The following is a 27,728-nucleotide window of genomic DNA, read 5'->3' as shown; positions in this document are numbered from 1 at the left end:
ATAATTTAGCTTATCGATTAAAAAAATCGCGTGTATATTCGCTATTTTTCATTAAAATGAGAAGTAATAATAATAACCTTCAATCAAATACCTTTTTTGGTTTTTTTTTTTCTGTACAAACAGTTAGGAATATCTATAATGAAATGAAATTGATAATACCTAATATAATTTCTGTTTCCTGGACACCTACGTCATAATCAGACAAGTGTAAGCGTAAAGAAAAGGTTTTATACTTTTACTGATAACCATGTTTCATTTATTCGCCAATAAAACACCAATTGAATAATAAAATGATCAAAAGTATACCGATCATATGATAAATTATATTATGTACATGGCTATCTAGCATAAAACTTTTCGTATTTTTTATTTTTTTTTATTTCCAGTGAAAGACAACTTACTTCAGGACGTCGAATTTTTTTCTGTTTTCATCTGGTTACAAATCACTGTCCGCTGGTCATTCTCAATAGGTGTCCACAAATGTTAAAATTCAATTTAACACTTTCATACAAAACAAACGAACGGATTTGTTTGTGTGTACAGAGAGGTATAAATTTCACAATTTTTCGTATAATTTTTTTGTCTAAATGAAAACAGAACTCGCGGAAGAGTATTTCACAAATGCTTTATTTTTATAAACAAAACAACAACGATCATAATATTAATATAAGAGTACATTTATAATACGATACATGTCATAACACAATATCTAGGATAATAAAGGTAACGTACAAATGTACACACATACATAATAATCTTATATAAAACAAGAATATATACTAAATTTAAATATATATAAATACATATATATAGGTACAGTAAACATTGTTTTCATCCCTCTCTCTTTTTCACTCAAAATGATAGAAATCATATTTACAATTCAACCTATATATATATATATAATCTTATATGTATACAGTATAATATAGTAACGAAAACTATGAGAAGGAACAACATGATTATAAATATATATATGAAATACAAATACGCGCTAGGAAAACGATGGTTATACATATGATATGAGGGAAAGACCAAGCTTTTTATTTATAAATTTATTTATACTACACAAACATAGGTCGATCATTAGTCTAGGTCAGTGTATTAGCCTTATTACATTTATTTATATTATATTACATCATAATAATTATATTATAATACACGAATAGGTTAGGTTAGTGTTATAATATACTATACAACTAGATAATAATTTATAATAAAAGGATGTACCGTTACGTCTGGAAGCAAAAATTACCTTTCTAATGTACTCGACGTTGAGAGAGTATTATAAACCAGCAACAAATATTTAACAACAACAACAACAACAATAACAATAATAATAATAATAATAATAATGATTTTATAGGAGTAAAAGTCAGGTTGGAGTAGTGGCAAACATTTTGTAGTCCGAATCCGGCCTATGGGAATTTTGAACATGACACTAAAGAACATATCAGTATGTTATAATTTATGGATTTTTTAATAAAAATTAGTTTTTATCATTATTTACTATTTGTTAATTTATTTGTTAGTGACAAGCATTACTAGTCTAATCGCCCTTGGTGGTTGCGTATCGTTATTATAATAGATAATGACGATAGATATAAGAAATTTTTGTTTCTAGTTCATAATATTCTAAAAAAAAATGTTTGAAACGAAAATGTTTTTTTTGCTGTTTGAAACTCGTTGAAAGTACTACTTCGGGCGCTATAAAATCTGATATGTGTTGAGAGTTGATAGGTTTTAAATATTATCTAAATATATAATGACAGATAGTCCATTATTATATAAATAGCATAATACTCGTAAAATTAATTTAAGATAATAGATTTACATTACGTAATGTTTTCTAGACAATAATAAATATTCCAATTACAGTAAATCCTCGTAACATACTTGTATACACCATTGGCTTAATTTCGTTCGGGGTTTTTAGGGAAAAAAAAAGTATCACGGTAAGACGATAGTGATGACGCGAAATGTTTTCTGATTTCTATTGTTTACAAGTGTTTTATACTATGTTATGGTCGCCGTATAGGTTATACCACGCATGTTTTCACGCGTAGACTAGTTGACGTTTCTGGTCGATATATATATATATATATGTATATAGTATCTGTACAATAATAAGGGATATGTAACGAGTGAACACGTGCACATCAAGAAAATATGTGTTCGACAATGAACAAAATGTATCGATCGACCGGGGAAACAACATCATATTACTATTTGTGGACATTGTTGTCGAACGAATTTTTTTTTTTTTTATCCAAGTGGTTTTCGCGCGGACGATCAGGTGATTTTCTGCTGGAAGACGCGCGCGACGCCCGTTCGTAGGTCCTCTAGAATTGCTTTATTATATTTGCCCAATCGCCGTGGCCGTTGAAATGTCGGCGAACGCGGAGGTGTTTATTAACCGTCGACCTGTCCCTTCGACCGCGATTCGGCAGGGGGCGGCCGTGCGTCAGTGGTGGTTCTGGGAACGGGAACGTGTTTGTTTCGTGTCCACTCGGGTGACTCCGAAAGACGGTCACCGGGAAAGGGTTCCTTTCGTACGGCACGCGCTCGGCCCGTTCACACGCAGCTCTCGGGTATGTGACTGCTGGACATCATGAGTTTCTCCTTGATGGCCGCCCCGTTTAGCTCGGATGGGTCCTGGAGCCGGGACAGGAGTTGCGGTGGCGGCTGCTGCTGCGGCTGCGTGTAGCTGAACGGCCGCAGCACACCGACGTCGTCCCAAACGCGGTGGCCGTCAGCCAGAGGCCGCTCGGTGGACGATGATGGAAGGACGGCCGTTGTACCTCTGCGTAACGTGTCGGCCGCCGATGGTGAGGACGACGACGATGGCGACGATGAGGATTGGCCGCCAGTGATCCATCCGGCGGACGAGTTCCGTGGATCGTTGGGGAACTGCACGCCACCGTTGCGCAGTTTTAGCGGGTCCGACGGGTCTGTGAGAAAAAAAAAATACCATTCTGTACTGCAGTAGTAATTATTATGTTTGTCGTTAAACAAGACTCGGCGGTGGTCAACCATCATCCGTAAAGCATTAAATTATGAACAATATTCGTAAAAATTAAAAAAATAAAATTATAAAAAAAATAATAAACACCACGCACGTAAATGTACGGTCTAAAATGTTTTAATTTATTTCCCTTCCATTATCTAATCGTAAAATTATCTAAAACGCTAATGCCAAAGACCTACAATGATCGACAACCGTTTGATAATACGTCCTTCAAAGTGTAAAATAAATCGTGTAACTTTTGTAGTTTTAGTTATTATAGAATTATAAAAAGATAGAGTTAAACCTATTATATTTTACCGATCGATGGATCGATGGATACGATGGCTTATATAACAATAGTATGTAAACGTTGAATCATAAAAATCTATTGAAAATCTTTAGAGAAAAAAAAACTTGGAGACGTATTACACAATTCAATTTTTTGTTCCAAAAAAAAATGTGTCACAAAAGATTCAAAAATTCTAGTCTTAACAATAGTAATAATACGAGATAAGAGACGGTATTATAATATAGTAATTAATATATATTTGTATACAACCAGTAAATATGGATATTCATTTCTGTTTTATTTATATGCCTACTTAAAGAAATAATTATATACGCAGTAGTCCTAAGGAAAATGTACTTTAGATTATTACCTTTTATGATTTTTAAAAACTGTCAGAGGATATTTCTGAAAACTTTTAGATTTTAACCAGAATAAGTGTTCATTCTATTGGACATGATTATCCGTTATTTTTACTTTTAATTTTCTTTTTTTTCTTTAATTAACCTATTTGAAATATTGGATACGGTTTTACGATAATTTTTTCAAAAATAACAATTGTTTAAATTATTTTTCAGATTGATTATATTGCATTTTTAGAACCTGAAAATTTAATACAGACTGATTTTTATAATCTACAATTTCCAAAATAATGTATAATTTCAATATTTAAGAGTGTATGTTTCAAGATACGCCATTGAAATTCCTTGATCATATGAAACTCTTCGACGTCTGTAAGGGACCTTATCACAACGTTCCGTGCGCGTGCGAAACGACTACGTCGATTGATCGGCACGCGGCGTCGGGGGCGGTTTTGTGCGAACGAATAAATTATTCATTCCGAAGAGTCGGTCATTTTTATTTCATCCACCCGAATAATTAATACGTACATATACATAATATATATATATATCGGAACATGTATAAAGCTGTGTATTATACACGTATGCAAAATTTCTCGAACGCGGATCATTTTGCGCTCGGTCAAAACACCGGGCGATTCTTCGAAATCCTATTATCAATTATGCATACACGCGTGTACACGTGGAAGTTGCACGATTATCGGCATAAAGCCGCATGGTAAACATGTAAAAGGTGTAAAACAAAATAACAAAAACGACGATGTCGAAAGGTAAACGCACGCACGTAGATAATATACATACAATCATGTACACGACAACCGCAATGCCAATATTTAACAATGTTTTTCCGGTATGATATATATGTACGGGTATATTGTCTGTGCGAATGATAATCGCTTCCCGATCGTCTCTTGAAATCGTTCGTGTGCATGTCGAGGGACGATGGGTACCAACGCTGTAGGCTCGTACAAGTGCGCCAGTCGAGATTGAAACGGCGTCTTTTCCAATGGTCAACGCGCAGGGCCAACGATATGGTGGGGCAGGAAGGGCTAGAACCCCGGGACCCGTGCGTTCGACAGGTCTCAGCTTTTTATAAAAATATTTTTATTGCACCGAGGTACAAGCGCAAACAGTACGTATATCTTGACCAAACAAGTGTAAAGTAAAGGAGGACTGGTTAGTCCCGGGGTACTTGAAATATCTCGCCTGCCCGGATCAGCGCCGCGTGTACGTATAAGTCGTGCGTTGCTGTGAACGTTCGGAAACGGTTTTTAAAACGTTCCAAGAAAATATATAGGTACTACGAAAACAATGAACGATTTCGCACCATTGGTCGGAATATTCGGCGAGAAAACACCGGTGTGACGTATACGATTCGTTATTGCACAAACCGTTGCCATCGCGTATGCTGCATAACGCAACACTGCCCCAAAGTTTCTCATTATGTGTCGCGCGGAAAAATCTCCCTAATCACGCGGCTACCCGTGTTCGGTTACGTGCACATTATGCCATACAATATGCGGTCTTCTTCTCGGTCCCACGACACCAAAAACTACCTTTCTCGGCGAAGAAATTACAAGAACAAGTTTTGTATATGCTTTGGTGAAAACTTTTCCACGGGTGTTTTTTTCCGTTTTAAACTTTATCAACATTTTCAAACGATTTTCAACAGATTTAAACAAAACGTACGTGTAATTCATTCGTTCCCTGTTAATTTTTTGTTCTCACTAAAAATACATCGCCCCACTACTGTTTAATGATACTATTATTTTATTTTTTATACTACATATATCTTTGCTATTCCAACGTAATTTTTAAACATTTAAAACTTCGTGACATGTGTTTTGAAACCGATCAGCATTGGTTGACCACAAGAAATTATTAACAAATATAGTAGTTATGTATCCTGTCACCAGGAAGATATTTTATCATATTGGACTAGAGCGATTACTATTTTAATTTAAACAAATGTAAAATAAAAAAAAAAAATTGCACAACTGCCATTCTAATCGTTATTTTAATATTGGTCATTCATACTATTTATTATTTTTTAATTGGTTATACTTTATTGATTTACATATACATCAATCGGTATTTATTGAAATCAACATATTAAACAAAGTAAAATGTTTCCTAGGTAATCAAAAAGCGAAAAATGATTACATTTATCTCAGGGTCCAAGTCTGTTTAAACGCTAAAAATGCGATTTTTAAAAAATCCTCTCTTAGCGAACTTATGCATAGTTGAGCACATTTCCCCAAAAATGTAAAATTAATTGATATGGTAGTTTTAGCTGAACATTGATCAGTTGATGAGTGAATGGTATTAGAGTTATATATACATACAGTTTATTAAAAAGAATATTCTAAAATATAATATTTTACCATTTTCCCCCTGATCAAACACCCTTTTGAAATTATTCGTTATTGTTTTAATTAATACTGGTAATAATTTTGAACGCATGCTCTTATCTTAAAACGTGTAATTTTGATGTTTGATTATATTTATATATTATGTTTTTATCCTTTTTTTTTGCATAAATTGTACTAAAGTACTCACAATATTACACAACACATTATCTTTATAATAATATAGTCGGAGTTTTCGATTTCATTTTTATGTAATATTTTTCTCGGCCGATGATGAACAACAGAATCAATTTTATCGTTCTAGCATCGTACACATAAATTCAAACATAATATATGATGGTGGAAAAAACATACTCTTCAATCGGACATCTTTCTTTCTTTTATTATTTATGTTTAGGCATCCCTCATCATATATATTATATATAATATCGTCATATATAAATATATTTTATACGAGATTAGGTTTTCTGGAAATTTTGAAAGAATTAAGACTTATTTAAATACCAACAGGGATGTAATGATAAACTGTGCACTATTATTCGAGTAATTGTTTTCGATGCAATCGAAAAAATAAAATCGTCTCATGTTGAGCGCCAAACTACACGCTTGTACTTTAAAAACTTATCTCGTCGTTTGAAATACGACGTGTTTTCGACGTCTACTAACTAGGTATATAAGGTGTCTTTTGAAACGACGCATACCGAGAATAATACGAAAACCTTATGGGCGGTACCGCATCGATTCGAATTTAGTCAGTCGAATTTCCATAATACAATCTTTATTTTTCAAGAACCTCCAACATGAACTATATACCCTTATAAAAAGCACGCGTGGAAAAAAAAAAGTTACGCAGTTTTTAATTTTAAACGAATTCGATCACTTGAAACGTTTTGCACACAATCGGAAAAGAATACCTTGCAGTCGAATACTGATTTATTTCAGATAAACAATCATTGAAAATATAATATAAAAATGCTTAATAACAATTGAAAATTGAAATTTTGATTTTACGGTAATATTGCCTTCAGTGATTTTATTTTACGCGGTTTAATTTAAATTATTATAAGATTAGTTTTTGGAAAACGTTTCCTTTTACTAATGTATAATATTATTCTTATTTATGGTAAGACTAATAATTCACGTGGGCTGATAAAAATATTGTATTATTAAATCTAAATTGCATTAGATATGATTTTTCTTACGATTATTTTGAATTAATGTCTTGATTATCAGTTTAGCACGAGTGAAAACAATATTTTAATATTATTATATAACACAAACACGGGTGAAATTATAAATACATAAATACGTCGTGAAGAATGACAACAATCAAAATTATTGGTAAAATTGAAAAAATATCGCGTATTTAATAAAAAAATAATGATTATAAGATATTTACAATGATATTTACCATATTTCACTTGGATCAAGTCAGGGTCGGTATCTGTTTCTAATATGGCCGTGGACACTTGTCCGTTGCTCCGCTGATGAACTATCACCTGTTTGTCACCAGCTTGTCCGTTAATCTGTCTACCATTACGTTTTCTGTTGTTGGAGTTCTTCAACCGCATAACGACAATTGCTGCAAGTATGATAAGTAACAGGCAAAAACTCAAGGTCGCTATCAGCACCGGAGACACTTTTAATACTTCGACGCCAAATCCTGTGGAAAAAATGAGCAAAACATGAAAAAAAAATAGTAAAACAGATCAGTACAAAGTATCATGTGGACACAAAAATTAAATCACAACACATGATAAAGATAATAATATTTTGTATAATTTTAAAACAAAAATAATAAAATTATATTGCTGTGGTGGTAGGGAATAAGTTAAGAGATATTTTAAACTAGACCACATGTAATTCACTTGCAAACCTTTTAGCTAATATTATATATTTAAATTGTTACACAAACATTTATAATTTGCGTTCTAATTCCAATAATCAAACCTAATGATAACTTTGATCTTGCGAACATGGGTTAGTATATTAGCCATAGGGTAATAAAAACTTAAATAAAATAAGTTACTTTTAATTTTACGATGTTTAAATACTCTGAACAAAGATCGTAGTTTCAGTATCTATTTTTATACATGTTATAGTATAATTAATTATTATAAAAATACGAGTTTCATCAGTTTAATAAAAAAATCAGATTCTGATTAAAATTCTACTAAAAAGAACATCATACATTTGTGGACTTATGCTTAGAGGTTTCCGGTTAAAATTATCCGGGTGACTTATGGCATTTGATTCCAGACACTACAGTATACATCACCACGTAAATGAGTATAGGAGAATGTGTAAAAGTAATACATTTTTAAAATAAATTGAGAGAAAAGTATCGCCATTACCTCGGCAACCAATTATTATTTATGAAAAATTTTCTTCGCAAAATTAAGTTTAAGGCTATTTTTTGTAATAACATATTTTATATTATCATACAATATGTATTACCAATATCCAAGAAGAATTTAGAATTTATCAGTCAAGTCGTGTACTAGAGACGCTCTTAGATCACAAGATTGTGAGTTACAATGTGACCTAGAATGAAAAGAAAATTTGAACTTTTACTACGTACACAGATTTTCGAAAATGTTTGCAAGCAAAACCTTTTTGTTATAAGTAATTTGTTAAAAATTCTATATTTTGCCAAAAGCGGTCGGATTAACTTTTAACACGTATATGCGTGTGAATACGTGTGTATCAATTTGTGTAAATATTTATTTATGCATATTTTTGTGAAAAGTTTTCGGATTCTCGGGATACAATGCAATTCCACAACATTTTCGGAATCGTGTAGATTTTCATAACTATTTATAATCAAACAAGATTTTTCGAATTTCATGTATAAATATGAATTGTTTTAAGTGCAACATTGCCATACCATCCGTTAAACCTTTGTGAATTTATATAGACGACAACATTTTGAGCATCGCTTGAGTTTGGTTTGTATACTCATATACATATTTACCTAAAATGTGTTTAACTAAGGGGCCAAACATAGATGTTAAAAAAATATATACCACCGTTGTTTGTCATCATTTAATAATATGCAGCCTAATAATGTTTATTAAAACAAAACAAAATAATAACCGCGCTATATTCAATATATAATACGAAAATTGTCTTTCAATTCCTCACATAATAAATAGCCACTAAAACCACTGTTAACGAAAATGGTACGTCCACTCTGAATTGAAAATTATGCGGAATCATGTAAATATATTTATGGAACCATGTATGTTTATAAATGGGAATCTACACGTTTCCGCGAGTGTTACGAAATCATTGTTCGCCAGATTTCTTGTACAAATAAAACTAACGATGATGATAAACGTACATTAAATAATCCATACAGATGCATATAAAAACGGATCGGTTACGTTTCTACGCTGTTAAACAAATACATTCGATTTGTCAACGTTAAAATGTATCTAATCTGTTTTTATCTTGTATTTGTAAGATACAATTGAGACGATTTGCACGATTCACGTTTGGATAATGTTCGAAATTGATCCTACCTGAATAACTAATATCGGTAAGCATAAAAATATTAAAATTACGCCTTATCATAAACAAAGAATCAAATATTTTTCCCTACAATTGTTTTCTAATAATAAGCATATATACAATTATACTTATTGAGTACATACTTATCATTAAAAAATATCAAACTAGTAGTCGATTATAGATTAATATTACAAAAATTACACCCTCTGAAATGTTACGTCCGGATACTAAACCCCATCTTCCTCCCCCTAGTTCCGCCTCTGATCTGGACGTTCGTGTTTCTTCGTGTTAATTTGACCGCATCGTTACGACCAGAACTTCGGGAGGATGTCACATTCCACGTTGCGCGTGTGCTCCGGTCACCAGTGTACTGTTTGTACGACGTTGTTCGGCGTCGGAAATGTCAATAAACGCGGCCGACAGTGTAAAGTGGTGAACTCGGGACCCGAGCGGTAGCGCACGCACGAGCACAGGTGAAGTCGAATTTCACGAGCGACTGCTGACGATCCACCCGAGAAACTCGGCTGGATTAAATTTAATTATGAATAATAAGCTTATCGAAAGTTCCCACGCAAGGGCCGCGCAAAGAGAATCGTGTGTCGTTGTAAACTCGATACACACCCGCGCGCGCACATTGTAAATATTTTATTAAACGTTCCTCACGCAGATCGCCTCGAGGGCGAAACGGCACAATGATTTTCACGGAAACAAACATTTTACACACTTTGGGGGTAAGTACAGTTCCGCTCGGCGGTGGTATTATGTGCACTTTGCCGTGCCAAAAACGGTCCGACCTGTGTCGCACGAAAAAAATTCATTAGTGACGACGACGACGGTTAATAATTAAACGGTCAACAGGCGATGTATAAATTAAGTTTCGTTCGCCGGGAACACGTCTATATGCATGCGTAACGCTGTTTACAATAATTTTAGCTTGTAACGCTCCGGTGAATTCCAAACACATAGCATCGTAATACGATAAAAACAAAACACGTGTTTTCGTGCGCCTTCGCAGTAATAATAATGATACACGTAACCCGTACGGAATAAAATTGAATTTTTTATAAAGCTCGTGCTCGTCAGTGTTCTTACGTAATAACATTGTGATGGTATCGTACGAGAGATATCGTTTTTCACGTCTAATGGCTACGTGAACCGTGACGGGCGTACGTCGGATTGGAGTTCGATGGACGGAATCACGCGGTGTGTACAACGAGCGAAATATGAACACGGTTTAACGCGATCCCGCGACATTGTGCGCGGAGCGAGATGGGAAAAGAAAATAGAATCCCTGCACGCGCATCCGTCAAACTGCAATCATACGTAATAATAATACGTACATCAAGAAAATTGTCGTTTTAGATTAAAAATCGTAAAGTTGTGCGCCACCACCCCATAGCGCGTATTTTTTTAAAACTTAAACCAACACATTGGGTTTTTAAAGTTCTGGCATTGAAAGATTAATACGTTTTTTCCGTAAATATATTATATGACCCCTCGCTCGTCATCGCCGCTTACCGACAACCACACTTTTCAGCATTAAGTTTTTTTTTTTTTAATACGTTTTTTTCCCCTGTTGCGGAATTCAAATATAATATCATAGTTACGTCTCGTTACCACCATTTCTCCTATAGAAAAGCTCCCGCGAGGTAAATATGGTGTTCGAGAAGACGACGAAAGTCTCGTACTAGCTAGTAATATGATTCCTTTGTGCCAGCACAGCATCTTGAAAGTTTCAATTAATCCTTTGGCCGCTTTTATCCGAGACGCGCGTGCACACATACGCACATTCGTAGCTCAACTAGGAAAGGGTTTCGGTTCACGTAACACCTTTCAGAGTCATTTCATCAACCGTTATAAATATATATTTATAAGTATGGATAGCCTTCAACACGTAGTAAGCCGATGTTTTTAATTACACCGACCGACTTCTACAGGACTCCAGTGTACCTTGAATTATTTAACGGAATGGGAAACTTATTTCCTCTTCAAGATCGGATTCAGTATATATATAGTATACTCACAGGAATATTGAACGTCAATGCGTGTTGTGTGGCAATGACTAATTGGAAATTTTCTTTTTCGTTTTAAGCACATGTAAAAATATATAACGCAGAGCGTTGAAAAATTATACAAATCAGCTGGACGTACATAAATAATACGTATGTACGTACGGTTGTTTCAGTGCATAATGAATTCCACGTCTGTTTAGATTAGTCCGTTCGCTTTGGTACAAAATACATACAGTGTGAAACAAAAAAATATTACATCGACGAAGAGACGTAATAGAGATTCACATAATAAAATAATGCTAAAATACGATTTAAAGTGTGTGTGTGTAGGTAGGTTTACATTAAATAAGATTAGTATATGAGATATTACAATTCAAATGCGTGCTCGTACTATACTATTTTTAAATCCATTTAATGAATCTTTAAATTGGTTTATAGACTCTTCAGCTTTATGGGCACTAATAAGTGTTCTTATGAGTATGTATATGTTTTTGTGGTTATTATTGCATTTTCAATTATTGTAATGACAACAAAAGAATGATAATAGGTAATTATTTTTTTATTTTTTATTTCACAAAAGAGACGAAAACAGAATTGAAAAAAATTAATCGGTCGTACAGCAGAACGAAATATACCGAAGTAATTTTAATTACAAGCCAACCGTATGCGCTGCTCCAGTAAAAAATTGTAATTGCATTTGAAAAATTGGACGATTGTTTAAATTATGGTTATTTAATTTGCTACGAGGGTTACTACCACATTAATATAAAGAGAATTCTGGCAAAATTTAATTGGCTAAGGCGTATAATATTATAAAGGTCGTTCGGGTCGACAAGAGGCGAAAAAATATCAGATGGTTTACAATTAAAATAGCGAAATATAATATTACAAAATATAACGATATTATAAAATATAGAGAACCGGACGTGTATACACGAAGAAATCGCGTCTGGCGAGAAAATAATTAAGAGCAGTTTAACAGCAGTAACAACAGCAGCAGCAGCAGTATTTTAGTACGGTTATGAATAATTTAGAAAATAAATTCTGAAAAACGTATACGATAAACTGCATTGCACATTATACAATTGAAACGGAACGAATGCAATTAATGTAATTGGTACGGGCACTATACAAATGTCCCCTTATTAAGACATTACCGAACATGACGAAATTTAACTCGTAATTTGTTTTGCAGTGCTCTCGGTAATATAATATTTTACCACCACTGCCGGCCGGCCACCGAGTATATTATAATATTTCTGACGCGATCAGGTTGGGTCGTAAACACCGTTCGAATAAATATCGTAAGAAAATAAAAACTTAATGACTACTGCATAAAAATGTGTTTTTATATTATCTGAATCGAACGCGTGCGCGACCGCTCGTCGTTTCGAATTGTAAAATTAGGTTAATTGAGTCGTTAAGAAAAATAATTAAACAATAAAAACCAGAACGAAATTCGTGTGTTTTCATGCGTTGTCCATTCTTCACACGCTCGCGAATATTGATTTTGCTGTGAAATTCGATTACAATAATACAATAATATTAGTTTTAATAATTTTCGCGTATAAAATATGCGGTTTGTGTGTGTGGCGTATTAAGAATAACTAGATGAAGGAGAGAACATCTTAATAATTACTCAAGTATTTACGTAATACATTTTCTAAATGTATATATTTTTAGTTTTAAACATCGTTCATTGTAAAAAAATAAAATATTTACTTCTATCGTACTTTTAAGAAATTTTAAACAATTAAAAGACAAAAGTAATAATATTAAAAATGCTTAAAAAAATTGTTTTCTCATATCTATCCTCTCACCATTGTAAATTTATCTGTGCGCGCGCTAAACGAGTGCGGTATACGGTTAACAAAGGCACGAGATGTAATGCAGATGCTGTACGTTTTCGTGAACCATCTCGGGCATAAATGACTAACGGTTGGAGTTGCAGGTGTAAAATGCAGTTAAACTTTTTTTTTCACAAAAAGCTACACCCATTTTTTCATTAAATTTATGTGCACCTATCAAATTATTTTTCGTACATTTCTGTACCATACACGACGATGGCGACGACGTTTCCATCCGCAGACATTATTCACTTTTTACACTATTTTTAAGGAAATTTTTACTCCACCAATTATATGTATATATATTAAATATTCCGAAACAGAATTCAATATGTAATATTATTAAAATTAAATATCAAACCAATGTACTTATTTAAGTAGTACTAAAAAAATTTAAAAACCAACTGAATATATATAAACATAGTGTACCGCCATTTCGTGAGATACCCTTTACCACTTCACCATCGTTCAACCTTAAATGTTATAAATAATTCACATTGGTAGTTCGGCATTCGATTTTTTTTTTTTTATAAATATTATATATTCTTCTTTGGAATTTAAAATTAAAAATACATGTTAGTATACCAAAAGTTAAAATATTAAAATGTTATTACGGAAAAAATATAACTTTATTTTACCTATATTCACGCCCGGACGCCTCCCTTAACTATATTATTCAGTATATTCATGTATTTACGTCAAATTAGTAAAAATTAATCATTTAAAAACATACGTATGGACCAAGGGGATGAACGCGTCGTAAAAAACAATCAATCATTTCGCATGAAACTATAATATACGTTAAGTATAAGTTTTTATACATTTTTTCTTACACCGTTGTAATAAACCATAAACGTTGTACGTTGTACGCACGTTATTGTCACGAGTGTTTTTCGAAACGAGTTATAACTCGTAAGATAATTTCCGTATTACATTTAATCGTGATATTTTTGTACCGTCTGGAAACCACCCTTTTTCCATTGTTCTGCACGAACACACATGTAATATGTGTTTAAGACTTTGTATCATAGGCATTTGCCCCTACGTGTCGAATTTATCAAAATATGTGATACAACTGCAAGAGCGGCTCCAGGGAGGCCTAGGGACTGCGCCACCCAAATCCGTACCGTATTTATAAAAAAATGTATATTGTTAACAAAAAATGCATATTATAATATGGTCTATCATACGACACGCACTAGTATGTAGATAAAGCCATAGAGGTATGACGATTAAAAGGAGTTTCTCCACACACTGGAGATTAAAAACTTGGCTTCGTTCAAGGATGACTGAAGATAGACTATCAGCATTATGTCTAATTAATATATATTATAAAGTAGATATTCTAAATCGAATAGATCATAATATTGATATTTTTGCCAATTTTAAAAATAGACAACTTGAATTTGTGTTGTGAAAATTGTTGTTTTCTTTTTATCATAAGATTTTGTGAAATTATAACTTGCCTCCCCTCCCCCTATCCAAGACTATGGAGCCACCCCTGTACAATTGTATTAGCATAACAACACGCGTAACGGCAGCCACAGACACGTAAAGTATAGGTACATATAATAATGATAATAATATTACGTTTACACGTGGACGTCTCGGGAACGGGTTAGGAGCAAGTATACCGCGTACGTATCGGACTAGGAAACCGTTAATCATCGTCCCGGATCGGCGGAGAATGCGCGTGCACGTACCGTTTTATCGTACGTTTCCGAATCGTTAAACCGGGCGTTGCCGTACGGACGTCCGACTTCACCGCGGCAGTTCTACGCCCGGATCCGTTCGAAAGACAAACCATGACCGATAACCTAATCAAGTGCGAGTCCACTGGCCATTGTGCTGCGAAGCCGTTCCCATTCGACTCGCTCACCACCCCACCTTCACCCCGCTGTTCCTTTGTCCTTCGTGTTGTCTCCGGGATCGCAAAACCATCGATTGATCGCATCCCGTCATTTGCGAACACACAAAATCTCCGCGCACCAACAACAGAAGTGCTGAAACGCGGTGATAACGTCGTCCGGTTCCGTACTGTTATCATCGGTCGTAATGAGTTGTGCCGTTTTTCAATCCTGGACCATTTTCCTCTTGATTCATCATCTCGCGCGATATCTCCGTTCGTCGCTATGCACACGCGGCATTTGTTCTTTACGCCTTTAAGTTCCAGTTAATCCCCTACCTCCGTACGTTGTCAATACCTTTATCCGCACGTAACGTTGCTCGTTATAGTGTGCTCGCCGAGAAAAAGCATCTCCTGTTCCGATTTTCCTCGTCAACTTCAATCCAAAATTTCCTATCGATGACAACGTATATCTAACACGAATCCTAACCACTTTATTCGTTTCTTTTTACGAAAATATCACTTATATCGTCTGATCCCTACATTGATTTCGTATAAAAATTTCCTTCCTGCTCTAAAATTATATATATATTAGTTTCCTACTCCCCCGTCTTATCGTTTCGGCTACAACCGTCTTTGTTCTTATCGGTTTTTTAATATTTTTGTTCAAATAGTTATCCTATCTTTACAAGATTTCTTTAAAACACAAAGCTCCTCATTTTTTTTTTATTTTCTTGACCAATATTGTTTGGTTTACAAGCGGAATTTATTCGCTAATTTTTTTCTTTTTAATTTTTTTTTCTTACTGCATTTCTCCCTATCTATAATTTTCTCTCTCTCTCTTTCTTTCAGTCCCTTTATATATCTATCATTTTCTGTTTTGAACTGATTCTTCGATACCATTAAATATCATATCCTTGCCACAATCACCTTCTACTTTGTTTAGTACGATTATGTTTATAATTTTGTGTAGTCAACATAATTACAATATGACGTCGAAGAGTTGTTACAGCTGACGATGAATGTTTAATAGATTTTATTTTTTTGATTTTCCTTGAATATGTTTTATTATTTAACTCGCCTCTACGGGGTTGGGTCTAAGCAGTAGGTCAGACGTTCACCTTGGCATCGTACAATGGAAGATATAGGTTTTTTAGTAAGACAAAATATTTATTTGTTTTTTTTAATCGTTTGATCCATGTTGTATACACTACAAAAAAGTTAATAAAATCAGATTTTCAGATTAATACAAAAATTAATCACATATATTATTGAAACTAAATATTTTCAAATACATTATATACATTCTAAAGAAGTTATTATATATTCTTTGGAATTATTTCTACTTAATTTATATATAATTGCTAATAATATTTGTAAATACGAGTATATTGAATGTTCTTTTCGATATGATCCATCTTTTATTCAACGAAATGAAGAAACCAGTAATTTTATTTTCCTAAATTGTATTATGACTCTATTTAACTGATTCTTAGATATTTTAGATTTAATAAAATTTAACAGTATTTGTTCTAATTTCACGTAACACGGCTGTAAATTAATTTACAAAAAAAATCTTAAAAAAAAATTATTTATTTTAATATTGGTATATAGTAGGGGATAAAAATAATATATTTACTCAAAATATATGTTAAGGTAAATGTATCAAAATAGATTAACCCTCCTTGTTTTACCTTTTTTGATCGGGAGACCAAATTGTTTCAATGCAATGTTTTAAAGTTTAATATTATTACCCATTTCATTTCGATACAATACGTCATTAAAATATAAAATATTCTGAATAATAATTGTACCTATTATTTCGTTTACCTTATTTATTATAATTAATAATTCAAAATTATTTGATATTATAATTATCAAACAAATGATGTACGTTTGAAACGCCGTAAATTAAACGTTGTGTAAAATAACGATGCTTACAGTTGGATCTCACCGTATTCAATGGCTAATATCATAAACCAGATGTGTCCGTCATTGTCATTTATAACAAATTTTCTAATTGTAAACGTAATTGGCTTTATAAGGTATAGTATCGCATCAGATTCGATCGGTATCAATTTAAAAAGTTTGGACCGTTCGGATTTACCGTTTATCCCACTGTGCACCGTGGCACGGTTTAACGCAGTGCTTATCAAAATTATTCAAACTGCCGCCCCCTTAAGAAGCAAAGTGTTTTTCAACGCCCCCATTATTTAATTCATTAAAATAAAAATAGTGTATATGAAATGTTTATAATTGAATGCTAAATAATATATATAAATGCAAATATAATAAAAATAAAATGTAAAATTTATGTTTAAATATAATTTAAATGTTTTGAAATATATTGATCAATGAGATGGTTGTGCTTAGTGATTCAAAGTCAATTTTTTTACGTTTGGTTCAAAGTTTGTGAGACGAAGGCGTAAGTCTCCTCTTTAGATAATGTCTAGTCGATTTTCTTTCTTTTTTTTGTTATTAGACAATAACGCACTGCCACGGGTATATGTAGTTTATATTTAATAGTCCCGAATTTATTTTAGAAATCGTTGCTTTGAACGGAAAACGAGTTCACTGTTCTCGTTACTCCTTCACCGCCCACCGGGGGGCGATATCGCCCCCGTTGAGTAGCACTAGTTTGACGGATTGCCGTGGTAGCGTTACAATTAATCGCTATATGCTCCACTATTCGCATATCTCACAAACCGGTTAACCGGGTTAACGTTTGTCAGGAAATCGAAATTGAACTCACCCATTTGGTTCTCGGAGCTAGGAAACGAAAATCTGGGCAGAGTGACGGGCGTGGCCTTGCCCTTGGAGTTGGCTGCGTACATGCGAGCCGTGTACAGCACACCCAACGCGACTTTTCCCAGCGAGAACCTCGGCGCCGTCCGGTCCGTCATGTTCCGGTACAACACCTGGCCGTCGTCCCGGTTGTCCAGGTCCTCGGCGAATACTTCCAGCACGAACACCTGAGACAGGCCACCGTCGTAGCCCGGTTCACACTGCACGTCCACCGCACCGTCCGTGTCGTTGTGCACCGTACAGTTGTGTACCGACTGTGGTTTACCTGCACACGAACCGTTATAGAGATGATGAGAAACATTATGTCGTATTATCCCGATCGCGTGAATGAACGATCCCCCTTTTCTTTTTTTTTTTAATCGTATTCGGTTGATGGAAGAAAACAGTTCAAATGGCACGGACTATTTTTATCGTTTTGAACGTTATACGGTTTAAATAGCTGCAAATGTTCTACGGGATTACCGAAAACCGTAATACAAACTTAAGTTAAATTTGATAGTAATATTTGTTTTTATTTTTTTTAATATTGTGTTCTAAAAAACGTTGGGTACTCCCAAAAAAACCACTTGCAAGATCCCGGGGAGGTGGTGGTCGGGGGGACAATACTATGTTATAACGATATAATAACGAATGTACTGGAGTTTCGCTTACCGGCGGCCACCATCTGGAACAAGCACGGCACGGATTGGTGGCCGACTCCATTGACGGCCCAGCAAGACAACGTACCGTAGTCCAGATCGGCCACGGGCGTATACCGCAGTACGCTGGCCGTACCGTTGGAGACGAAACGTTCGTTACCGATGTCGATCGTCTCGCCAGAGTTGTTGAACTTCCACCGGAACCCTTTGGCCGGCGGGTCGGCATCCACCTCACACAGCACGTCCATGCTCTCGCCTCGAGAAGCGCCAATCACCATCACCCGGTCCGTCTTGCAGCCCGGTGCGTCTACGAAAAATGGAAAACGAATCTGATGAGTTACTGATGATGGGAAAAATCGCTAAATCCAAATTGATTCCAAAATGTACGAAGTTGCAAGTTCCCGAATTCTTACGGAGGGTGTATCCGAATTGGTTCCCGATTTCTTACAGAGAGTATATCCGAATTGGTTCCCATTTTATTTCGGAGTAATTTCAATTTTCCTTCCCATTTCATACAGACATAGGACTGTCTACTTTTATTAGATATGGTTAAAATTTGTTTTTTCTAGTATTATGATAATTTCATTTTTTTGAAATTTGTTTATGCTTATTTTGATGTAGTTAGTCGGGCTCAGACAGCCAAAGCGATAACTAGTGCGCCGCCGTAGTTTCGTAATGCGTCGTGTATCGTACTTTATCTTTCCATTTAATTATCACAACGAGGCATTAAAAACGTGTAATAGCCACGATTTCACCAATTGTTATTCTAAACAAAAATACAGTTCGTAAAAAGAAAACTATGGAAAATCCTACAAAGAGAGCTCTCTCGTCGACCTCCTCAAACTCCCCGACCTACGTGGATAAGAAAAACAAAGTTTTTGTAACACAAAATCGTTTCGAAGTTCTAGAAATGGAGAAACAAGACAATGTTTTCGTGCAAACAGAATCTCAGCTCGCCTCACAAACTACCAAGACCTCGCCAGAACCAAGTAAGATAAAACTCCCAAATATCGTACTAACAAACCTTACCGATTTTATAATCCTCAAAAAAGATTTAACTAGCATAGTGGGACCAGAGGGTTTCACATACAAAGCTAATAGATCTAATATTATCGTTCGGTCAAACACATGCAAAAACTGGATGGCAATTAAATCATATCTGGTTGAAGCCAATTACGATTACCATTCTTATTTCCCCCGTTCCTTATAACCTTTCCGAGTCGTGCTACGCCACCTTCACCACTCCTCGCATACCGTGGATATTATAAACTACCTTAGTGACCTAGGGCACAAAGTCAAAAGTATCTTAAAAATAATACACCACACAAACAAGTTACCACTTCCTCTATTTAATATAGGCCTGGCCCGCAACAACAATAATCGAAAAATATTTAAAATAATAAAAATATTAAACTCAATAATGAAATTCGAATATCCAAAAAGACGGTCCGACCCTCCTCAATGTCATAATTGCCAAAAATATGGACACACACGTAATTATTGCCATCACGATCCACGTTGCGTAAAATGCGGATCAGAACACTCAACTGACGAATGCACAAAACAACGGGAGGAACCCGCAAAATGTAAAAATTGCGGTGGAAATCACACTGCAAACTACAAAGGATGCTAATCTCTTAAAAAAATACTAAACCGCACCAAACCTAAAGCTAAAAAAATAAAGAACATCAACCTATTCCAACACTTGCTGTACCGCCTATAACACCTCCATCTCGAAGAAGTGGAAATGAAGCCTCCAGTCCAAACTCAAAAGGAAAACCGTCATATGCCGAAATGGCAGCTAACAGATCACCACCCGATCAATCTCTACACATCATTACCAAATTCCTCGATGAACTAAAATCTATACTTAACCCCCTTCTTACTGTTTTAATATCCATAACACACACACACACACACACACAGTATATTTATTATATATAAATCTAAATTAAATTGCTATTGTTGTTGTTGTTATTGTTATTTATTTATAACCAACTTGTTGTAACATGTAATAGGTTGATACATTTTAATTTTTAATAAATAAAAAATTTGATGTAGTTATGTTTGTTTATAATACGAAAAGAAATTAAGTTATATTTTTTTAATGTTTTGATTATGTATGTTTGTTAAATTATATAATTTTTAAATATGACTTACATTTTCTTTTTTATACATATCCAACGTTCAAGGTCAACTTCTAATTGTTTTCGATATCCAAATTTAAAACCATCTAACACCATAAGTTTCTTATTTTTTTCACTGTACATGAATTCCATATTAAAAAAGGATAAAACACGTAACGTACAGACAACGACTAACAAGTAACAACTGGATAAACCATACCACTCAAATCATCATTATCTACGTATAATGTGTTTCTTATTTTATTTATATAAATATATTTATGATTAGAGAAATTATTAGATAAACTGAATTATCGGGAGAATCCATAGGCATAACCATTATAGAAGGTATTTTACAAAAATAGAATGCATAAAATATCGGAAACCAATTCGGATATATGTTACATAAAATCTCGGGAACCAATTCGGATGCCGATATTTAGGTATGGGAACCAATTCGGATGCAGCCGGGAAAAATAATTGGAATTCGAAATCCGGATTTTACTCTAAAATCGGATTTCGAATTTTGAAAACTTTAATTATCATTATTTTATGCGTGACTTACAATAAAGTTTTGATGACTGCACATTTTTTGTAATAAATTTGTATTTTAACGGAAAGACGGAATTCCATAATGTTAAATCCAAAATTCGGAAATCCTTAAATCCATAAATCCAGATTTAATTCCCATCACTATGAGTTACATGTACAACAACGATAATGATAATTATGAATTAACCGAAACTACTCTTTACTGATATCCAATATTTAGATACAAAACCAATTACTGGATATATTAAGAAATCGACTGTTTTTGCAAAAACCACGAACCGATAGGAAAATAATAATAATACCCTATTTATCCGATATGAATTTGGCTTAACCGTAACCGTGGGCTTGTGCCGTTCGTTTAATCAATAACAAACTTTGTGATATAACTTATACTCATATTTAAGCATATAATTTTTTATTTTTTTTTAATATTATAAAAAAATAGATACTGAAAAAACCTATGCATATCCCCAATATCGGCCGATATCAAATATCGGTTATGTATCGGTAGGACTATAATGCATCGTTGTTTTTTCCCAGTTGCCGACCAATTATTATTATCGATAGGTTTTCGTTATCTGGAGACTGGAAATGAAAAAAAAAAAATTAAAAATTGTTTTTTTTTTTTTGCTCCTGCGGATTTGTTAGAAACGATTTTATGATGCAACGACGACAACGTGACTCCATAGTAGACCACGGACTATAAGTTTTCGAAAACTAATTCTTTTTACACACAAACCTTTGTACTGTAGTTTCCTCAACCAATGGTTTACAATTTAGAGATAACGAGTAGTGTAATCAAGGAGTTATTAAAATAATGAAAAATTATAAAAATTTCGTTTTCCATTTGATAATATATTTAAGTATAAAATCGAATATGTTTATAATAACTTTTGAAGGGTGAACTGGTAACAAAATATATCATTATTCGTAAACGATTTAAATTTATTATCCAAAATAATGAGATCGAACGGGTGGATGAATTGGTCGGCCGAAACAAGAATCGTGTATATAGTACATGTTTTGGTGGTACAGAGAAAGATGAGGGATAGAAATGATGAGCAACAGAATTGAAAGTACATTCCACATAATGCAATTTACCCCGGAGAAAATATGCATAAGTATAGCCTTTTGCAAATATAGCTTAGGGTTTTTTGTTTTCGAATATCTTAAGTCTTCAACCGTTATATAGCGAGAGGAACGCTTGATTACGGGCACTGTTTTAAGGGTTCATTTATAGAGAGCTAACTATATAATTTGTATCGATATTAGCCGCTCTTGGATTAGTATGGGGTGATCATGTTGAGTATTGTGTTACAGTTTTGGTAAACACTTGTTTAATAATTTCTAAATTATACTGTATTAAATTGCTAAAATGGTAAAAACAAAATTAGTTTGAATTTCAACACTTACGATAAGATATTATATTAAACTAGTGATATAGGCGTCAAACTTTGATAAATTAAAATGTCTTATTATTTTAATATTTATGGCTCTAATCTAAATACCCAGAAGCGATTTTGAATTTTAAAGTTCCTGATTCAAAAGCCATTTATATCTTATAAACACATAAAAACTTTATATCAGTTAAAGAGTATTTTAAAATATTTCAAACGAATCCGATCGATACATTTTGTTATTACTAGGGCTAGGATTTATATGCATTTGCATGTTTTTTTTCTTAAGTCTAAATTGATTGTTTGTCAGATTTGTCCAAGATTTTGCTTACTTTCGTTTAAATAAAATCAATTTTTTTTTTGCATATTTTTGCATATTTTGAACACAATGCATATCGTTGCATATTTATAGATTTTTGAGTTTTTTATTTTTTTTTAACTTAAATTTTTATAAATTATTGTTAATTTTAAATGGCATTTATTTCATAATACCGATAGTTTTTGGTTTATCCCTCGAATTGTAAATATATAGTATAAATATCACCTATCTAATCTCTAATCCTATCTTGGTCGGACAACCGATAGGATTACCTACACATTATTTAACGACGTATTTAATTTCATTAGTACGACTTGTGTTGCGTAAATGTGCGGACACTTATACTTAAAAATTTGAGTGGTTTTAATAACAGTATCAGTTAACAATTTTATAAAATGCCGAAAGTTCAAAGTGAAAGTGTCAAGTTACGTCAATTTGTAGAAGAATTTTCAAGTGACGTTTTTAAAACAGATGGTAAATATTATATTGTATTATTTGTGATCAAGCTGTGCCCGTAAAAAAAAGGTTTTCAGGTGGTACAGCATTTAAATACAGGCAAGCATAACAAAAATATTAATTTAAAAGTCAAATCTAAACAGTCGTTCATTAAAAATACATTAAATAACGAAAATAAACAAACGAATTTTCCTCTAGATTTATGTCAAGTAATGTTAGAATCAGATATAACCTTTATGGAAGTCAAATCATCCATCATTTAAAAATTTTTTTAGAAAAATATACTGGTAAATGTGTTCTTGACTAGTTTACAATTCGCAAAAACTATGTTTCTGCAATTTATGAAAATACTATTTCTCGTATTCGTTCGGAAATTGGTGATGGCCCAATTTGGGTTTCAATAGATGAGACCACGGAGTTGACGGTCAGTATGTTTGTAACGTCATAGTTGGTCTCCTCCACGAAGACAATTATTCAAAGCCGTATCTATTAATGTGTGAAGAACTTGAAAAATGTAATTTCCAAACTATTGGAAAAATATTTAATGATGCAATGCACCTATTAAGGCCATCAGAAGTACGAAGTACGAAGAGGTATAACTTTTTGTTTCTCACACCGTGCCACATATGGTTAAATCAGCGAATTCCTTGACTATGTTATACCCTAATTTAATTCATTTAACATGTTTGACACATGGGATTCATAGAATTAGCGAATTTTTACGAAATGAATAATCTTTGATAAATTAATACCGACAATTAAAAAAGTATTTTTGAAAGCTCCCAGCCGAATTATCAAACTACGTGAACTATTCCCAAATTTACCTTTACCACCTCAACCAATTATCACTTGATGGGGTACATGGTTAAATGCAGTAGACGTTTTAGTCAGTATAAATCTATTCTACGTTCAAATCGCAGGTCGTTCGTATTTGAAAATTTGAAACAATATATCATAGTAGCGTGTAATAATATAAACTAATATTTACTGTAATAATAATAAATTATGAATTATGATAAAAATATATATCTAGAAATAATAAAAATTTGTTTTTGCATATTATTGCAGATTTTGGTAAATCAAATGCATATTTTACAATTTGTTATTGCATATAAATCCTAGCCCTAGTGATTACAATTAGATGCAGTTCGGTATGATTTAAAATTGTTATCTGTTAATGCATGATGTAACGATATATTTTCCTCGACCTCCTCGTTTAAGACAACTGTTTATTTTTTAATTTAAACATTTTCACTTATAATTACTTTGTAAATCAATCGATTTATTTGAAAAATGCAATGAAAACATTCTAAAGAAAATAACGATCCACGAGTACATGCAAATACATAACATCAATGCACAATTTTAGGTTAAAAAAGTTCACACTCTCTTCAGAACCTGTCGGTTGCGAAATGACATAGATACCTGTAGCGCGAGTACAGTGAAAATGGTATGCAAAATACGAAGCGATTTGTACCGTCCGTTTCGCAAGTTATTCTTGAGAACAAACCATGTGTATACCGACATAAAATCCTTACTACGAATGAGTGCAAGACTTGGTAATTTCTTTATTTGCATATATATTCTGCTTGGAAATCCGAAGAAGATCTGCACGACCGGATTTTTATGATCATCGACCGCGTCTAAGTACATAGAACGCACGGAAAATATTGGCTTGGTACTCGCCACGTGGCTGTAAATCATGTATTCGTTAATGATGGATACATAGTCAATACTTTGCAAAGGAGCCGTGCACGTGTTCATGCTTATTTAGACTTAGACTGCACGGATTAGAATTTAATTATAGTTTATTTGTTTTGTACTCGCCCAATCTGTGTCGGTAAATGTATAGACTCACGAGTACATCTGCAGTACGACTTAGAGTCAATATTGTTTCGGTCTCGAAATGACTCGAGAGGAATTTTAATGACGATTATTATTCACCATGGATTGCTTAACGCTATTGGATTTCCAGAGAAAGAGCAACGGCAACGACAACAATAATGAACGTTTTTAAAAGTCTTACCCATTAAAATGTTGGAAATAAAAAAAAAAAAATTAATTACTAGTGATGTGACGTTTAAATGTAGAAAAAAAACTTCACTGGTACTGACAATCATACACCTTCAGAAGCGCAATGTTTCATTAATTCCACAGCTCGTTTTGTCGACAAATTTTAAAAAATAAATATAAAAAATGATTCAAAATCGTGTTTAGACGAACGCCGGGAAGCCTTACGACAACGGATCCTTAGTCAGTGGAGGATAAAACATAATAAAACGGTTTTGTAATTCAAAAACTTCAAACGGTAACAATAAAATAAACCCGCCCAAGTTCCAACAGCACAGTTGCGATACGTATATTATATTGTTTTCTATAAAAGACAATTATTTTATTTCGTTTTATCGGTAACAAAATCGTGGAAATTAAAAGTTTTGGGAAAATTGCGTAGGTATTGAAGGAGCCCTCACTGTACTGCTATATCCATATCACGATTCGTAAGTACAATAAGTATCTACCTACATCAAAAATTGCCGAGAACAACTCTAATTTAAGTTGATCCGTGTAACTCGTTTATTAGATTTTCTAAAAATACGTTTTGGAAACAATGGTTACTGTTTGTCTATAAAATTGGCATTGTTTTCTTTTCCTTATTTTTTTCGTATCAAAAACACTCATGTGTGCGTCTTAACCGATAAATCATTAGTGTTGGTCGGTCCGAAAACTGTTTCACTCGCAAACGGAAAACACGGAACTCTGATCTGTTGTGTACATACCGCAAAAAAAATTATATACGACGTAATGTTACAGCATTGCGTCGCCGCAGCGTTACGATGAGAGTGGTGTTGCAGCAACAGCAGTAGCGCAGTGTTGCGCCGAGATCAAATATATTAAAATACTATTATGTTTTGATTATATACAGCTTAAATACGTCAATATAATATTGGGGGGAGAAAAAACATAGCTGTGCGCACGAGAAAACTGTTTGTTCTGTGGTAATTATATGTTACATTACAGGAGCGAAACGTAATTCATAATTTTCGACTTAGCAGTTTAATATATTTTTGATGATTATTCACGGAGGAGAATAAAAACAAAAGGGGCTAGTATATTTTATTATTATTGTTATGATAATAGTAATTATTATTATTACATTCAAACGGGGTGGGATAGGTACCTAAGTCGGGAACAATACTTTACACACAATTAAGTGTACATTTTCTTTTATTCCCGGTCATAAAGCGACGGGCGTACGCGTGTACATTAAATTGAAACCGTATATATACGCAATAAAAACCAATTAACACTAATGGTCCTGATAAATGGCATGCAAAGAGTTTCAAAAACACTCGCATCTGATGACCACGGCGACGGTTCCGGACGTTCTTGATTTTACGTGTTGACATCATTGCGTGAGCACAGCATTCGTACTGATAATATTTAAAATCAATCGCGTTATAAAAACTATAACATCAAATCTGATATTGAAATGATTACATTTTATTTCTTGAGTCATATCGTTTTGGCACCGTTTAAATCGTTATTTTGCGTTATTTAATTGACTAAAATCACAAACTGAATAACTCATACGTTAATACCTTGATTGATTTCAAGGATCTGCATGTATTTGGTAGAATAATGATATTGGTTTTTGTCATCTATTTATGTTCGACTCTTACGCACATGCGATACAGCACAATAGTATTATAATAATAATTTCATTGGTACAAAAAAAAAAAAAAAAGAAAACAACGTAGTTATATTACGACGAATATTATTCGTTTCTTTTAAAGATTTTATCGTCGTAATGGAATAATTTGATTATTTCCACATGCATATCATTCAAAATAAAGGTTATACACACTCGCACTATATTATATTATATTTATTATATAAACGTCGTCAGTGTTATTCGTGCGAATATGAGAGAGAGAAAGAGAATCGTTTTTATTCGGGAACATGGTAGGGTTGTAAGATACATATTTATATATATATATATATATATATAAATTCATAGATGTATGTGTATACTGAACGTTTTTTATTCCAAACATTCGACCTCTCTCGTCTGGTAATAGGCTTTTTCCGCGCACACGCGAATATGTACATAATTTTTTACTCTTTTCTCTCATCAGATTCCATTGCACATGTGTGTGTGTGTGTGTGTGTGTGTGTGTGTGTGTGTGTGTGTGTGT

The 27,728-nt window shown here is 33.5% G+C and overlaps 1 protein-coding gene across 2 annotated transcripts in view; it reads right to left on the bottom strand.

Moving 5' to 3' along the window:
* Window positions 1-740: 740 nt before the first annotated feature.
* The window catches only part of LOC112681662 (B-cell receptor CD22-like), a 356,479-nt gene continuing 329,491 nt past the window's right edge, over window positions 741-27,728 (bottom strand). The window contains exons 8-11 of one of the 2 annotated variants that reach the window (XM_025551938.1): window positions 18,696-18,989; window positions 17,992-18,309; window positions 7,433-7,684; window positions 741-2,948 (exon numbers count right to left, since the gene is read on the bottom strand). In XM_025551938.1, coding sequence (XP_025407723.1) covers window positions 2,572-2,948; window positions 7,433-7,684; window positions 17,992-18,309; window positions 18,696-18,989 — 1,241 coding nt within the window. In that variant the 3' untranslated portion in view covers window positions 741-2,571. The remainder of the gene's footprint in view (window positions 2,949-7,432; window positions 7,685-17,991; window positions 18,310-18,695; window positions 18,990-27,728) is intronic. The other variant, XM_025551937.1, reaches the window with a different exon arrangement.

Source organism: Sipha flava, unplaced genomic scaffold (assembly GCF_003268045.1).
Source record: "Sipha flava isolate LNK unplaced genomic scaffold, YSA_version1 194_pilon_pilon, whole genome shotgun sequence".
Classification (NCBI taxonomy): domain Eukaryota; kingdom Metazoa; phylum Arthropoda; class Insecta; order Hemiptera; family Aphididae; genus Sipha; species Sipha flava.
Note: the sequence above shows the minus strand (reverse complement) of the source record. Positions and strands in the feature narration are given on the sequence as shown.